The sequence below is a fragment of the Oreochromis niloticus genome, linkage group LG6, assembly GCF_001858045.2.
Source record: "Oreochromis niloticus isolate F11D_XX linkage group LG6, O_niloticus_UMD_NMBU, whole genome shotgun sequence".
Taxonomy (NCBI): domain Eukaryota; kingdom Metazoa; phylum Chordata; class Actinopteri; order Cichliformes; family Cichlidae; genus Oreochromis; species Oreochromis niloticus.
Genome location: NC_031971.2, coordinates 39,185,996 through 39,203,745, shown reverse-complemented (window position 1 = coordinate 39,203,745; position 17,750 = coordinate 39,185,996). Strand labels below are relative to the sequence as shown.

At 42.8% G+C, this 17,750-nt stretch overlaps 1 protein-coding gene across 10 annotated transcripts in view; it reads right to left on the bottom strand.

The window, feature by feature from the left end:
- rims1b (regulating synaptic membrane exocytosis 1b) overlaps positions 1-17,750 on the bottom strand; it is an 87,097-nt gene that overhangs the window by 50,769 nt on the left and 18,578 nt on the right. For 3 of the 10 annotated variants that reach the window (XM_025908097.1, XM_019359500.2, XM_019359502.2), the window contains exons 1-4: positions 15,685-16,046; positions 14,309-14,522; positions 11,448-11,459; positions 10,970-10,990 (exon numbers count right to left, since the gene is read on the bottom strand). In XM_025908097.1, the coding sequence (XP_025763882.1) occupies positions 10,970-10,990; positions 11,448-11,459; positions 14,309-14,522; positions 15,685-15,929 (492 nt within the window). In that variant the 5' untranslated portion in view covers positions 15,930-16,046. Of the gene's footprint in view, positions 1-10,969; positions 10,991-11,447; positions 11,460-14,308; positions 14,523-15,684; positions 16,055-17,750 lie in introns of those variants that run through there. The other 7 variants (XM_025908095.1, XM_025908096.1, XM_019359501.2 and 4 more) reach the window with 5 other exon arrangements.

The window sequence follows — 17,750 nt, the reverse complement described above, 5'->3', positions numbered from 1 at the left end:
GGCAGCCGCCCAGCAACACACTACAGTCTCTTTCTCTCTGTGTCTTTCTCCACCTCAGCAGAGGGGCATCAGATTAGCAGTGGCCAGTAATCCCTTCACCCTTATACAACTCATCATCAGCTGACAATACCAGCTCACAATTCATAGCTTTTAACCTATAGTGCACCATGCCTCCCCTCCTTAAAGTGCATGATGTGATGTAACATCTAACCCAACAAACATCTGCCAAATGGCCAAATCTTATTATTTTCATATCAAATGTTAAACCAACTTTTAATTGTGATACCACTGTGGCAACCTTTCTTCAGATCATCTACATCCCAGCTTTTTTTGGTAAGGCGCCAACTGTAATCTTTACTTTCTTCAACCAGAAATGAGCTGAAGTGCTTAAACTTACTCTGCACATGCCCGGTAAGATTGTCCCCGTCTGGGGCGCTGGATCATTTCACTGTGTTAGAAGTTTTGAACAAAAGTTAAACAAAACGACTGATGGTTTCTAAAACATCCGATGCCCAACCTGCAGGACTGTTCTGGTAGATGTTTAGGTCTCTGAATAGAAACATCAGTGACTTCATCAAAAAATGCAAAAACGATGTGGGTTCATCTTAAAAAAATAAAAACCAAAAGCCATGGATGTGTCAGGATTTGAATGAGTAGATCTGGCATTTTCACATTGCCCCGCATCCTCAGGACCTTCTATCGCTGTGCCATTAAGAGCATCCTCACTGGATGCATCACCACCTGGTATGGCAACAGCACCGCTTACAACCGCAAAGCTCTCCAGAGAGTAGTGCGGTGTGCTGAACGGATAACTGGAGGTGAGCTTCCCTCCCTCCAGGACATCTACAGGAAGCGGTGCCTGAGGAAAGCGGGGAGGATCATCAAGGACTCCAGTCACCCCAGCCACAAACTGTTCAGACTACTTCCATCAGGAAGGAGGTTCTGCAGCATCCGGTCCCGTACCAGCAGACTGAGAGACAGCTTTTTCCACCAGGCCATCAGACTTCTGAACACTTCATAGACACCTCACCTCACCTCACTACTGGAACTTCAACATTATGCACTCCACACTGTACATTAATGCCACTGTTTTGCACATACCAACCTCTGTATATTTTATATATCTTATTTTATTGTTTACTCTATTTCATTTGTAAAATATGTATATACACACTCACACACACACACACACGTAGAAAAACATATTTAGTATACACATCCAGTAATGTATATACTTTTATATATTATACATATATTTATTACTTTCAGATTTAGCCATTCTTGTATTTTGCTTGTTTTACGTTATTGTATTTTTGCACAACTCTGTTGCTTGTGAAGCTCGCACACAAGAATTTCACTCGCATGTACTGTACCAGTGTACCTGCACATGTGACGTGACAATAAAAGTGATTTGATTTGATTTGACTTGATTTGATATTTAAGACCAGCGCAGCCATCTATTCTCCGGCCAGTTCGTCAGCTACCTCATGGTGGTAACCAGGCCTCATTGTTTCTTGTTTTTGTGTTCATGCTCTGTAATTTCCTTGTGTCTCCAATGTCCTTGTCAAGTCACTGCTTCACTCTCCTGCAGCTCAATTACCTGGACGCTGGTCTCCTTGGAGAGTCTCCACACCTCACCTTGGTTCCTTGGTATTACCAATTTTTATCAACATTTCATTGTGAATTACAGCCAGGTAGCTGCATCACTAACTCGCCTCACCTCCACCAAGATAATATTTGTCCCCAAACCTTAAGCAGCTTTTGTTAAGCTAAAACATTTGTTCACCTTTGCGCATATTTTAGTCTACCCTGACATCTCACAGCCATTCAGTAAAGCGGTAGATCAGATTCTAGAGTTGGGGGTCGTACTGTCAACATTCGGGGCCCCAAGGTAAGCTCCAACCCTGTGTCTTCTTGCATTGCCTTACTCCTACAAAGTGGAATTATAATGTGGGTGACCAGGAGCTGTTAGCAGTCAATTGGCCCTAGAAGAATGGCGGGACCTTCTTGAAGGTGCTGAGCAACCTTTCACTGTTTGGACAGACCACAAAAATGTAACCTATCTAAGAACTGCTAAAAGACTTAACATCCGCCAAGCCCGTTAGTGTCTGCTCTTTGGTCACTTTAACTTCTCAGTCTCATATTGTCCAGGTTCCAGGAATATCAAGCCTGATGCCTTGTCCTGCCAGTCCCCCCTGTTGGGGAAACCTGCAGTCAGTTGAGACTGAAGAAGTCACTTGGATGAGTGACGAAACGTTTCTCCCACTGAAAACGCTACATCCAGATGAACAGAATCAACCTTTTGGGATTTCCTTACCTGGATGATTGAGCATCCATGAAGACAATGATTGTTATGCTTGCTCCAACCACTGATACCCCCTCACAGATCATGGTCATCCATTCCACTAGATTTTGTCACCAGTTTACCTGCATCCTCCTGGAAAACCGTTATTCGTTCCATAATAGACAGATTCTCCAAATCAGCTCATTTGATTGCTCTAGATAAACTGCCTTTTGTCTCAGAGACTGCCAAGCTTCTTGTTGATCATGTTTTTTAGACTCCACAGCATTCCTATGAAGATTGTCTCTGATAGAGGGCCTCAGTTTACTTCACAGGTTTGGAAAGCCTTCTGCTCTGCACTGCCATGGTCAGCCTCCATTTTCCAAATATCATCCTCCATCCAATGGCCAAACCGAGAGACTCTGGAATCAGCTCTCTGCTGCATCACCACACAAAACCCAACAACCTGGTCTTCACATCTTCCTTGAGTAGAGTACGCACATAATTCACTTACCTCATCTGCAACTGGTCTCTTGCCCTTTGAAGCCTCCCTAGGTTACTGACCTCTCCTGTTCCCAGAAGTCGAGACTGACTTTGCGGTTTACTCTGGTCCAAGTCCAACGCATCTGGACTTGGACCAGGGAGGCTCTACTCAAGACGATGGATCGTCAGTGCCACTACACAGACCGAGTAAGGTCTCATGCCTGCTCCCAGGTTTGAGTCAAGACAAAAGGTATGGCTCACTGCTAAAGACATTCCTCTGAATTCACTTTCCCGTAAACTTGCTCCACGTTGCATCAGTAAAAATAAGAGATTGAATCTGTCCTCATTCCTGCGGCAGTTAAACTAAAGCTCTCGGGCGCTCACTTGGTTTCCTTACCCAGAGCCTCACAACCTCCACCTGTAAGTAAGCCTGCAGAATGAATATTCCTCTCTCCTCCTTGCATTAACTCCTCATTCTCAGAACTACACTCGCCCTCTTTTTCAGTGCCTCCATGTCAGAGACTCCGCACTACGTACCCTCGTCGTGTCATTTCTAATCTCTGTGTTCGCAATAAAGTTTACTAAAATCTTATCGCTGTTCCGTTTGGTGTCTGCATTTGGGTCCACTCCCATGTACTGGCCTCAGGCCCCCCTTGACAGGATGATCCATGACAAGGTCTCTGTGCACGGACCCCAGCCTTGACATGCAATAACCTGAAGACTTCAACCGTGCACGCTAGACAGTCAAACAGGTGAAGACAGAATACAGACTTTTATTATCTCTATGCAACTCTGTTGGACCCCCTATCATGGCTCTCACATCCTGCCTCCATCGTTCTGTCTCCCTTGGCAGTTGGAGCTTCTACATCAGTAATGCACACTAGGACTACACTTACAATAATGGGCTAGACCTTCTCCAGCTCATAAGCGTGGACTAACATTCATATGGATGCACTACACGGCTGTGTTCTCAGCACTACACGGCTGTGTTCTCAGCCCCTTCCACTTCCTCCATTCACTCTACATCATGACTGCTAAGCACAAAAAGCCACAAACATCATTGTAAAGTCTGACACAGCAAAAATTGTTACTGTTAACATCAGAAACGACAAACACAGATATAAATGTCTTCCTGCATCCAGAGACTCAGTTCATCCTGTTGTGGCGAGAGTTGTTTTTTTTATCCTTAGTGGAGGTATACAGTCTTGCTTTTATTTTTTTATTTCATTTTTATTTTTTTAAACACATTATTATTATATAACCCATTGCATACCACAGTAAAATTTCAGGAAATCATGAAGGTATTAAAAAAATAGATACCACCCAACCCCACTACTGGACAGATCATTTTCAGCACTTATATTGAGCTTCATTCAGCACCGTCTGCAGTATGCGTTGCTTTGCAAGTTGTTGCCACTTTCATCCCCAAGCTTTATCCTGAAATTAGATCATCATACAGAAGACGTGTGTCAGTGTGCTCTGGATCCAGAGAGAGACATTTATCAAAGCACACCTCTGTATATGCTTCAAACCTTGCACCATGGATGGGGGAGAGTAGTAAACAATAAAGAATTTATAGGAACACGCGCACAAACAAACACACACACAAACACACACAAAGAGGATGTAATACATTTAATCCTTTACTGGAGTGATTGCACTCTGTGTTCCTAGATAGCCTGAAACATGTCGTAAGGGGAATTAGTGTGTCAGTGTGTATATGCTGGTGCGTCATTGCATAGATATATACATACACCTAGGGATGGGTACCGGTGTCCGGTGCCATGATGGGACCGGTTCTGACATAAACGGTAGTAACCAGACAGAAAAGCAGCGCATATTTCGGTGCTTTTTTTCCCCTGAGCCAATTCTAGCCAATCATTTTACGTTTCCGAGGATAGTAGGCGGGGCCAGGTACGTACGTTCTTTTAGAGCAGAGCTACAGATTAAAAATGCCCAAGGCGAAGCTATCAAAAGTCTAGCTGTACTTCGCAGCAAAAGATGCAAACTCAGCAGCCTGCAACAAGTGATTTAAGCTGATACTGTGATACTGTCAAAGGAGGTAACACCCCAAATCTGATGAAACACCTGGCGACGCATAGCGGGGTTTTTTTTAAAGCCGAGAAATGCGCCGTGTTTGATAGCTTGCTGCGAGACCTCACACCGTGCACATCTACTGCAGGTGTGGTGCCTGTTATTGGACCCGGAGTTAGCAACATCCCCCAAAAACCCGAAGAGGAGAGTCCTGGCCCCTAGCCCTGTCAGGGTAGCAGAAATGATGAGGATGATGATGGCAGCAGCAGCCGTTCTTCTCTGCGTGAGTAGCTTAATGTTGTTCGTGTGTAATTAACGTTGAGTACGCTAACCACATTATTACATTAATGCATGTAAGGTGAACTAGCAAACACCGTCGTAGTTACATGCGGCTGTCTTCTTGTTTGATGGCAGATACTCCTTCACCCTGGCCAAAAAGGCTAAAATGACCAAAGAAAAAGTGGAAACAGCTAAACATGAGAGGTTTTTGGACAAAGTTTGTGTTTTTTCCATTGTTTAAGCACTGCTTCCAGCCAAGAGTGATACCATATATGCCCTATAGCTGCAGAAAAGGCTAACATTGTTATCTTTTTACAAAAAAAACAGCTGAACATGAGAGGTTTTTGGACCAATTTTGTGTTCTCCATTCTTTAAGCACCGGTTTGAGCACCGTTTAAGCACCGGCACCGTTTCAAAAGTACCGGTTTGGCACCGGTATCGGATAAAACCTAAACAATACCCACCCCTACATACACCCGATAATGAGTATGCGTGAGAGAGACACAGCATGATGTGAGACCCTCCAATCAGCTCTCTCTGTCCATACGGAGCCCACTCGGGTGTCACCACCGGTTCATGTCGCAGCTTGACTGCATGCCATGGAGTGAGGACGTGTCTGTGCAGATGTGCATTACAGGACTTGTATGTAGGACGCTTCTCAAACCTTCATGCCTAGAAGAGTGTTGCGTGGGCGACTGCCTGTAGGCGAGGTGTGTGTGTGTGTGTATGCGTGTGCAGAGAATAGGCAGTGTTGTTGTTTCTGTCGCGTAATAATGTCAACCTCCTTCTGCCTAAAAATGTGCTTCTCCATGGTAACCAAATCACACAGACAAGCCAGTGAGGGAAAGGGCTACAAAGCAGTGTGTGTGTGTGTGTGTGTGTGTGTGTGTTTAGTGCTAAAAGACAATAACAACAAAAATTAAAAAGATATAATTGTCACCTGACAAATAATCTGACTGAAGCTTTGGCCGCATTCAAAAGAACGTGAACAAGGACTCATTTCTCCTATTCGTTCCTTCTGTTTCTTTCCTCTTTTAACCTTTATTTCGGCTTTCCATCCCATTTGTTTTATCCTTTCTTTCTTTTGCCTCCTTATTTACATTTTCCCCTTCATCAACATGTAATTGAGCTAAATGCTTCCTTGTATCCTCTGCTCCTTTTACCTTTCCTTTCCCCTTTAAACTTTGATTAGCTTGTCTGTTTCTGTTTGAACGTTCCTTTCCTTTCCTTTCCTTTCCTTTCCTTGATCCTTTTCATTTGCTCTGTTTTTTATATTTTCATTCCTCTCAATTCCTCTTCTTTTCTTTATTTTCCTTTATTGCTTTTCCATTCCTCCACTTTTTTCTCTCCTCTTTCTACATTTATTTTCCTTAAACCCTTTTCTTTCATTTACACTCATGTTTCTTTTTTTTGATTTCTTTCCTTACTATTCATTTCATTTCATCTCTTTCCCATTCTAACCTTTCTTGGCTTCATTGGTTCTGCTCTTTTTATTTCCATTCTTATTCCCTTTCCCTGATTTCCTTGTTCCTGTTCTTTGTTTTCATCCTCCCCTTTCATATTTCCTTTTCTTGATGTGTATCCCAATTTTTCCTTATTTTCTTTCTATAAATTTCTTTTGTGTTTTACTTTCATACCTGCACCCACCCCTCTGTTTCCTTTTCGTTCCCTCTCTTCTCAAAGCTTTGACTTCTGTTTCCTCTTTCCTATTATTCCTCAGCCCTTCTCTCCTCTCATTGGTTTCTCTCCTCATTCCTCCCCTCTTCTTTTGCATTTTTCCTTTCCATTCCTTCTTTCTTATCAATAAATCTTTCTTACCTCCTCCACCTTTCTCATCTTTCCTTTCTGTTGGTTTAATTTTCCCTCTTTCCCTTTCTCCTTGGCTTTTCTCTTTCCATTTTCTTTCTTTTTTTTCTAATCTCTCCTCACTTTCTCGCCTAGCTGACACACCTGGCTGACTTGACAAATGAAGACACGGCACACCTGTCACTCTTATGTCTCTAATTCTCCACCCCCACCCTCTTCATTTCCCACCCCCAGCGTCTGGGACGTCCATCTGCTGACAAAACGGGAAAGGCGTGCGTTGCTGCAGCAGCTCGGCCGGCGGCGGCGGCATTTGACGAGAACAGCATTCATTTAGGCCTGAACTGCGCGAACATCAGCTTTCCTTAAATGGGCAGAATAGATGGGAGCCTTGGGGATGGCAGATCAGTGGGGAGACGCAGTGGGCTTTCAGTGTGCGCAGCAACCCCGCCTTCAACACAAACACATGCCTCGACAGGATGACATACGAGGCGGTGCTGAGTGTAAACTGCCATCATTCACAGGGAATGGTAAATCGTGAATGGTGAGAAGAAAGACGACCGGCGAAGACATAATGCTCCATTTCCACTAATAAGGCTGTAGATCAAGTGTGTAAGCAGGCCAGACCCACTCTGTGGCGAGGAAGACTGAAGGAAAAAGCAAAGGTGGCGTGGCTGTAAATCCACACCAGTTTTCCACTTCCGATCTTGAAATGCCTTTCTCACCACGCTCTACATCACCGAGCTAAAAAGAGCTTTTAAAACCACATAAGATTAAGCAAAATTACACAATGTGGTCACGGTTCCTCTCACGCACGTTCGGGAAAAAAATCCAACATACATTTCTCACCAGCTTGACAACATTTTAAATGAAAAAGATTTCCTCTTGAAGTGTTTTGTGCACAAAACACTAAACGCAGCAGTGTCTGTGGACAAAGTGCATTTTTTAAATTGCATTACAGACGACAGTGATGTAAACCAGTAGTGTAACAACAGGAAAATTTTCTATGGCTGACATTGTTTTTGGAATGACCAAAAAACCTTGCGTGTGCTCACCAAGCATTCCTGCTGTCCTCATTTCCAGTGCATATGTTTATTCTTCTACCGCAGTAGCTTTGCTTGATTTACAGTTAAGAACAATCCTTGTTTGTCTCATACTTGGCCTCGGTGCAGCCCTTCAGTTCCTCTGCTGTCTGAAACAAATCCATATCCCCCTTTAAGCCAACTTTCTACTGACTGGTTGGATCTTGCAAACTAAAGATTTGACCAGCGGGTTCCTGTGCTCACAGCCACAGCTGAACTAATGTTCTGCATTTGTATCAGCTTATATACAACTTTGGTTAAGTAAAGGGAAACGTTATGGGTACGTAGCCAACACAGAAGTCCTTGTGTGCCTTCCTTGAAAAAACCCCCATCAACACAGAGCCTGACATTAATGGTGATGATGCTATACGTATGTAAGAGAGGGGGAAAATCAACAAAACAAAATAAGAACCAAAAATCCTCCAAAAAGCCCACCGGAAGCACAGGTAATGGCTGCAGTTGGCAGTTGGTTTCACTTCACTAAAGAAGTTCTTTGTGTGCATTTATTTTGTCTTCTCCACAGCACAGGCTAAGTTAGGGGTCCAACAATAACACAACTACAACATGTAGACAATGGATCTACAAAGGTCTGCACAGCATTAATACACAACCCCACCGGTCCCTTCAGATGACCATATAAGGAGACCTGCTATTGCTGATGTCACACATCTGGAAGAGTAGAAAAAAACTGTTTCATGTTGGAGCCATTCTGAGATCTTAATTAAGCAAACATAGAGGAGAGAGAGATTTTGATTTCAGATTTTGGATATGAAATATAGCAAAATGTTTACTTTTTTCTGGCGTTTATCTGATTTTCACATCATTCTTCTGATTAAACTCTGTTTGATCTGCTATTTTTCTCACAGTAAAGTTCTGCAAAGTTAAGTCGATTTCTCTGTTGAAGATCTTATATCTCTGTGCTTGATTTATGAGGAGCGACCTCATTACGTGAAACCCAACCATGTTTAATAGGAGCAGAAAATAGGAAAAGAACAAGAGGTCCTCTTTTAACCGAGAGGTTTGTTTAAAAACTGACTGCTTGCTGATTGCTCTTTTTTCTTGCCCAGTCGGACTCTTTGAACTCAGCAGTAGGAACAGCCACACAAAGCATGTCCAAAAAGCTCTTTGAATTGTTTACGTGGGCCTTCGCTTTCCAGCGAGGATGATAATAATAGGAGCTGAAACAAAGCACTTTAAGCATTAAAAGGCGCGTCTTCAGATTGTTGACACTGACGTATCCAGTCAAGGAAGTCCTGTCATTAGAGCTGCACGGCGTGCATGATGGACATAGCCGTCAGCTTTCAAATCCAGGATGTGCTGTTAAATCTTCCTGCCTGATAAACTGTTTTATATCTAAAAAAGGGTGTACGGCTTTGTGTCAGTGAATCGGCAGGAAAAGAGAAAAGGCGTAAGCTGGGACAATTAAAGCAGGGAGAAAGCGTGCGTGTTATACAGACTGCAGATTGAGTCGTGTATGAGAAGAGAGGAGTGAAGTGTGCAGAGAGAGCAGCAGGTTAGTTGCCTATACTGAGAAACATGATGGAGATTATGCAGTGCTTCCGCCCTTCTGGTAAAAAACTGCAGTGTGAGCACGACGCACTGAGAGACAAAGATTTAGCACTGGTAGTATCGGTGTGTAGGAGTTTGAATGTGTTAATAGTAGCTCGCAGGTCACAAACTCACTGAATGCTTACAAATATGTACACATACAACAGCTGCAACCAGATAAGAGAAAAACAAAAAATGAAGAGTGTATATAATAGTTTGGAAAAGCCTTAACGTGGCTCGAAATGCATTTTTCATTGGCACTGGAAGATGTCAGGTGTCTGTGTTAGGAGCCTGTCTGTTCTCCACTGGGAGGCAGTGCGCCTCTACAAAGCAGACAGATTGTCAGCAGTTAGTTCAGTTTCTGGAAGCCATCTGGAGCTGACATTAAACACACATAAACAAACACTCAGCCATTAACAAGCTATAGCACCAGCAAAAGCAGGGCAGCTTCACAGAGAGGGCCATGAAACACACACCAGCTTCTTATCACACTGCAGAGCTCGCTGTGTATCAACCTGGGGACTGTTTAAAACTAATCATCCTGCCTTTTTATTTCACGTTTCAGACTATAATCACAAACATAATTGTCATAGGTATTGTGTATCATGTCCTGCAGACAGATGGCTGTTTCTGCTGCACTTCTACAGCCCAGAGGTGCTCGAGAAGACTGGCCATTTTTAAGCGCCATAAGGTTTATGATTTATAGTCCTATTTCTGCAGCTGTTAGGATCACCTCTCTTGATTTCTATTCAGGCTTTAAACTGTAAAACAATGAATCCTCTTTAATTCTATATGAGGAAGGTGCAACATCAAAAAACTGAAACTCACTGGCTTTGACTTTCTGAATGTCTCGGCAGTAACAACACTTTGGCAGCATTTTGCAGTGACCAAGCATTAACAGGAAGTGGTAAGAGGACAAACTGGAACATACATATATATATAAATATACCTGGGCCCTTCCCGTCTCCCCATGGCAAGGCTGGTCTGGTCTCAAACACACAGGCAGGGAAAGCATGCACAGGCATGAGTGTGCATTCATTGTGCAGATAAAAGGTCTTTCTCGCATTCTTATATGCATGCCAGTTGAAATGCCAATCTCCCAGACCCCCTTTTTGTTTTATCTAAATATTTATTCCTCCCCTTCACAGCACAGCCATGCCTACAGCCATAGGAAGAGGGGTCAGGATGGGTCAGGATGGCTCAGACGCCCCTGCAGACAGCCTATGTCATGGCTCATGCGCGCTCTGCCTGCCAGTTCATTTTCAGGGTCTGCATTCATTCTCAGAATTAGAGTGCTAATACGGGGTCACCAGCCCGCTCCTCTAGGAACTCTTAAAACCGATGGCGGGTCTGAAATCCTCTTCTGAAACTGCGAATGAGCACAGACCCGTGTGTGGAAGGAGGGGACAATAGTTGTGACCCATGCAGAAAAATCCATGGATTGTCCAGCAAGTCTTACCCTGTCCTTCACTATGAGACACTTTGCAGGGGGAGGAGACAGACAATGGAAACAGAGTTAGTCAGGATTTATACGGAGAGAGTAACCGCTGAGGAGACAACAGTTCCAGGTGTCTCCACCCTGGATGGTACAGTAAAGGCTCAGAGAAATAACCAAACCATACAAACTATCAGAGACTCCCTTTGTTCAGTTAAGTCAGTAATCCACAAGTGGATTTGTGCAAATACTGGCTACGTTCCAACCCGATAGCTTGCTCTCTTGCATCTGATACTGCTGTTTTCTTGTTTTTTAAATGACAGATGACACCAATATGTAAGAAACTGAACTTATTCGGTTTTACATCATATTTCCAGGATAGAAATCAGCTCCAGATCTAAACGCAGCCAGCATTTCCTTCCTTTACCTTCGAGTAGTACAGACGTCACATTCACAGCACATAGAGAAAACAGAAAAAAACAAAAGAAAAAAGGATGCTAACCACTTTGTCCTCCTTTGTGGCATGCAGTCCAGGTAGCAGGGAGAATCAAGAAAAGTGAGGGAGGGGTGGGTCGGAGTAGGAAAGGAGAGAAATAAATGATAAAATGAACGGAGAAGTAGAGGAGGTGAAGTTGTGACGTGGAAGAGCGGACAGATTGTGAGAAGAGAAGGGCAAAGAAATGAGGAGAAAGAGGATGTGGTGCAAACATCTGTTAGTTACATTCTGCAGAGTTATTTCACATACTTCATAATCAGAGTCTGAGGGCAGCGGAGACAACAGCACGCACATGTATGTGATTGCTGACACGTTAGGCTGCGGCTGCATGCAACATGCTTGCTCGTGACCTGCGACAGGATCAGGATGTGCCATGCCTCCTCAGCACACAGACAAATTTAGGACACTAAAAGCAACACAGAGAACCGTTCTGTTTTTTTGGACACATCTTCCCTTTTAAACCCATTTTCTGGATTTATAAAACAAACAATCTCAGGTCCTTTAAATCCAAAATATTTGGTGTATTAAACTAACAGAGTTAGCGCCTAGGCGTTCCAGGGTCATGTAGAGGCTAAGCTTTGTGGTTTGTGTGTCGCTGTGATGCCTTCTGCAGGGCACAGGGCAGAACTACACAGCTCTGTCAATCAGAATTAATTAATTATTACGCTAAGCTGCTTATGAACAAGTAAACATTTGTTTCCTGATAATTTCTCCCTAATTATTTTGTTTTTATAGTTTTGCAGAGCCCCTGTATAGCAAGTCATCTGAGAATGGATCTTTGTCCTTTTGTCAAAAGGGTCTCTAGCTTTGAGTTTGTGAAATTATGTTAGGAAAGTGCAACATACTGATGTCGTGTACAGCGTGATATTTTACCCGGGTTGTTTAGACAGACAGTTTTTGTAGTACAGTTTTAAAATGATCCCCCAGAAAACAGGTTTTTGATATTTACTTCATGTTGACTTTAAAATGGTTTATGGTAAGAGTATTTTTATGGCAATGTTCTAAAATTACATTTAGTACTCGTCTTTGTACTGCGGTATTTTTGTAATGACAAAAAGCCTGTTTCTATCCAGCTCACTTTTAAAGTGTATGTAGTGCATTCATTAAAATGCACGTGATGAAGCAAGCTGTGCATACAGTATATTTATAGAGCACTAAATGTAATTTTGAGGTACAAACTTCTGCCTGGAGGAAAATAAAGTGTTCTGCTCATGTGGAGTAAATGAGCAGTCTGTAGGCAGGAGAAAAATTTTATGTGATGCAACAAATCTCACACTTTCCTAATGCTGTTATTTTGCATGACTGGACAAACGGGCCGGGACAGAGGCAAGCACTGCCGAGACCACGAGAGCGTCACTTCTGACACATCACTCCCACATAGTACACACACGCTCGGTAATGCACATACACAAATAGAGAGTGGAGCACGACTTGCATGTTGCGTATTCCTTGTAAGGACTTATTAATGAAATTGTCTTGTGAATGCAGAAACTTTTAGTTCAAAATAAATGAAACAAATCTTAGAAAGAATTTTGATAAACGACGTATCAGCTTTAGGAGAGACGGACCAGAAAACTAAAGGGGAAAAATTATGTTCTAAAAATATCTATTAATGAACTGTAAATGAAGCATTTAATGAACAGATTTTGTGTTTCTTCTAACCCCAGTTAATTAGGCAGGTTTATAGATTAATTGATTCATTATGTCAAAGTGGCACAAATACAGAAACAAATAAATGAACAAAAATCTCCAGCAAGAAGATCAAAGCAGTAAAGACATGAAGTTACACCTAAAATAATATTTAAAGGATTTTCCTCCTTGAAATTTCACTTGTAAAATTTCTATTAAATTCCATTTATAACCATGAAGTTCTTCGAGGAGACCACATTGTCTGGTTTTATTTGAAGTCCAAATAAGTTCGTATGTTGTATTTATAGATGATACTAGCCTCCTCTCTTTACTTCCGTCAAGCAGTGTGCCTGCTGTTAAAGTAATATTAATGGCTGTACCAGCAGGGATACTATCTTTAGCCGCTTTTTTGACTGGCCTTTTGAGTTCTGCATACGTGTGGTGCCAGTGGGAGTCCAGGCCCAGCTGGGATGGGCGGATACTGAACAGATTGGGAACCAGCAGGCCAAGGGTGGAGGGCTCATGGTCAGGTAAGATAACCAGAAGGTGGGCCTCTCTCTTGGGTTGGAGGAGAGCCCAGAGAAAGCTTGGATGGAAGAGGGGCCGGGTCTTAAAATAGCACAAACATGCTTAGTTTATGGCTGGAAGGCGCATGGATTCAACATGAATCCCATGAATGGAGATAACGTGGTGATACAGTCTGTGTCTTTCATTATAATAAGCTGCTTTTTAGCTTGTAGTCCAGGCTTGGTGCAGGTCAGTGCATTTAGTGCATTGCTGGCTTTAGTTAGGCATTTTATTTCTTTTTTAGACATACAATATTACCCAGACAAGCTGTTTATCAGCTGACTCTTCACGTGGCACCACCAGCACCTGAAATATATCTTTATATCTTTGGTACTGACATACGCAACTACACAGACTAAATTTTATCTTAAAAATATACACTTAAGCCTAGAATTTAGCATGATTGCGCCCAACATTTTGGTTTACTGTGGGTTTCACTGAATACTTGCAAACCTAATATTCTCATCAGCCCCTGTTTTGGAAGAATGGCTTGGCTATGTCTCGTGCCAAGCCATTCTTCCAATACACTTTGTTCTCACCAAAGTGTGACAAGGAAACAAAAAAAGCAGACGTAACGAACACACAGAAGCAGAAGGAGCAATCGTGTATCGTCTACAGCAGGAATGAGGTGAGTACGAGAGGACGAAGGAAAACATTCAGAGGGTTCTCACATTGTTGGAGCGCAGAGAGACCCGCCCTCCACAGCGAGCGCAGAATTTGATCTGGCAGTAGGAGCAGAGGTGGCCGCAGCCATCTGCAAACTTAGTCTTGCGGCAGATGCCGCAGGTGGGCGCGTCGTCCTTCTGCTGGGTCTGCTGGCGCCGCGTCTCGGCCCCGATGCGACGCACTTCCTGTTTGTAGCTCTCAAACTGCTTGTGCAGTGTTCTGAAAGGCAAGAAGACAGAAGTGGAAGATTGCCCATTAGTGGTACATCATGAACTTTAGTTTGTTAAACTTCTTAACTCACCAGCTCTCTTCACAGAGATCTTGATGTCTAATTATGCATACACCAAACCAGAAGAAGATGTTGAAGGATGTCTGAATAACTGAATAATTCTCAGAATAAATAAATCGTTCAGAAAAAGAAAGTGATGTTTCAGTTAAAGGAAAATAAGTGGCAATTAGAGCTTCACTTGAAAGGTCCCTTTAAGAAAAAGAAAAAAAATCATACACCCAATTAAGTGAAACTTCAGCTCAGTTTTGCGCTCTGTGGCTCACAGCCTTCCTCCCTCCCTGCTTCCCGGGATGCCAGTGATGGAAATAACCCGAGTGTGAATTGCAAATCAGGCCATGTGAAAACACCCACAATGTTGTCTCCACAGAAGTGTCAAAGGAATACTGAATTAGCATAGCATGGCTTGCATATACGGGACCCAGACAGGGACTTTAATTACCTCGCTTAGTAAGAGATTTAAGACAGGAAGGAGATGGCTTCATTCACACATTTGCAGCCAATTTGTCTATTTGTGTAACCAAACAAACTTTATTCAGGGCTCTCGCAGCACACCGATGTTATAGCTGAGCTATTTGTCAAAAACTGTGAAATTCACACTTCTGCACACTTGATAAAGTTGAAAATGACAAATGAATGAAACCCACAAATAAAGTGGGACAAGTGGAAAACCTGCTGGTCATCAGGGCGCTGAATGCTCCACACTGATTTGTGTTTTCCACACAGGCTTTACTTGGACAGCCTACTCAGCCACAACTGTAAGAGAAAAACATCAATACTTTCAATAATCTGACAGTTTAGTCCATGCTAACCAGCTAGCCCCGCCCCTGCTCATCTTCTGTTTTCCCATTGGCTGGGTCACAGGGCAAACTGCTGTTGTGGTGGTTTTGATATAATTCAGCTGGGTCTCCAGACAGCTTCTTGTCCTGTGGCCCAAAACTTCAACTGTAACCAAAGTATGTGTGGGAAACACTGCTGAGGTAACAGAGCTGTGAGCTTAGAAACAGCACCCATCACAAGCACCCAAATCTCGAGATAACTTAATAATAAATACATTTAAAAGACCTTCAAATACACTTAGTGTAGACTGGTTACCTGGGTCTATTGTAAGCAGACATCGCTTTCTGTATGTCAGCTGCTGGGCAGGAAACAGGTTGAAAACATAACACCTGATCTGTTGTCAACAGCTTTCCATGGTACAAATAATCAAAGAGATAACTGTCCTCCACCATGACCCAATCAAAGTCCAAGAATGTTGCTTTGCCTCGACAGGATTTTTCTTTCTCTAAAAAGGTCTGTGTCAGTCCTAAGTAAAAGGCATTATATCCGGATGAAATCATAAACAATTTCAGAAAAATTTCTAGTCATCCTCAAATAAAGGAAAAGAGAATGTCGAATAGAAACTGTCAAAGCCGCGGACATGATTTTCTTCACTGATGCCTTTCTGCTTGTCTGTGGCTCACAGTGCTGCTGCAGCAGACTGCCACCATGCACAGTTGGAGCGGGGAGGAGCCTGGCGGTCTGGGACACATCTCGGCCAATCAGCTCACGCGAGAAATGGCTGGAACAGGCGCAGGAGGGCTGAATGAAATCTGCTTTTTTACATTAATGTTGAGGTTAGATGACAAATTAATTGGTTAAATTATTCGTTAGATAATCATTCAGGTATGTTATGTTTAATCTGAAATTATAAATCCTATAAAATACTATAAAATTAGCATCTAACTTAAGGGCTCAGCATACGAGCCTCCGTGCCATGTTTAATACAGATACAAGCTGCTTTAAAGTTCACAATCAGTTAACAAAAAATGACCACCGCTCCACACTACTCTCAGAGTGTTTCTTCTGGATTTCAAGATGTAGTGTCAAGAAAAGTAAAACATCCAGTTTGTGCACAGATTTTATGGTTTCCATGTTTATTCAAGTTTGTATTTATGTTTTACTTTGGTGACTCGGTGATGCACATGGATAACTCACAGCAAGAGGGTTCTGGGTTCCAACCTTCCTGGGACCTTTGTTTTCCAGTGGCTGTTTGGTTAGTGTGACTAAAATATTGCTTCATTTCCAAGTGTATTAAAGAATGTTGATGGGTACCCATCAGTATTGTACAATAAGTTACTTTATTTTCTCACAGTGCATGATGACAATGATCCTGAGCTCTTAGTCCATCACCATTATTGGCTGTGTGTGACTGAGGAAAACAGGATGAAGCCTTGAAGGTTCAATAGATAATGAGAGGAGGACAGATACAAGCATCACAGGCTTCCAATAGAAAGTGTCTGCGCATGTCTGCAAAAATACACGTATGTTTTTACTTAAAATGCTTCAATTTAAGCTTTAATTTATGGTTGAATTGACATTTTCCAAAATTAAACCCTAAGCTGTATTTCAGATGAAAAACCGACATGAAGCTTCCACGGCAGCAACGTCATAAACATGACCCCTGACCCCAAGAAGCTATCCATCCTGCCAACGTGAGTCCAGGGGCTGAGCAAAGCATGGGCGCAATGGGAACAGCTGTCAGAAACAGAGGGTGCGCAGCAGGTTGTCATGGTAACGCAGCAGCATCAAGCGCTGGGTGTCAGCGGGTGTCAGTGCACCAGCTGTTCCTGTTCTTAGAGATACAGTTTCATCAGCCTTTTTCTATCGCTTCCACACATTCAGCAGACGTGCACCGTTAAAGCTGCACGACGCGGCTCATGATATAAAAATAAATCTGTGTTCTCAGCCTAAATCATGAGCTCAGCTGAGGAGGCTCTCGTCCCCCTTGTCTCCAAGTTTATCCGCACATATCCGCAACATCAGTGACAGTTTTCTGATTGCACGTGCTACTATTAGCTAACAAACTGCAACTATTGTGGATTTTAATCTGAATTAATGAACGGGGACCTATTCTGCTCATCGCCAGCTCCGTATATTTACCCTCGGACTCCATTAAAGTAGCTTTGCATGATTTATATAGGAAATAATCTTTATGTATTTTATACTCGGGCTTGGTTTATCTGGTTGAACAAGCTGTTGAACTGCCCCTTCATTTCAATCCAGATGTTTTCTGATTAGCTGCCTCTTGCAAACAGGTTTGAGCAGAAGGTGGGTGGGGCTTCTTTGTGCCTGAGATGACTATGTTAGGGACATCCCATCTCTGTGACATCACATGAAAC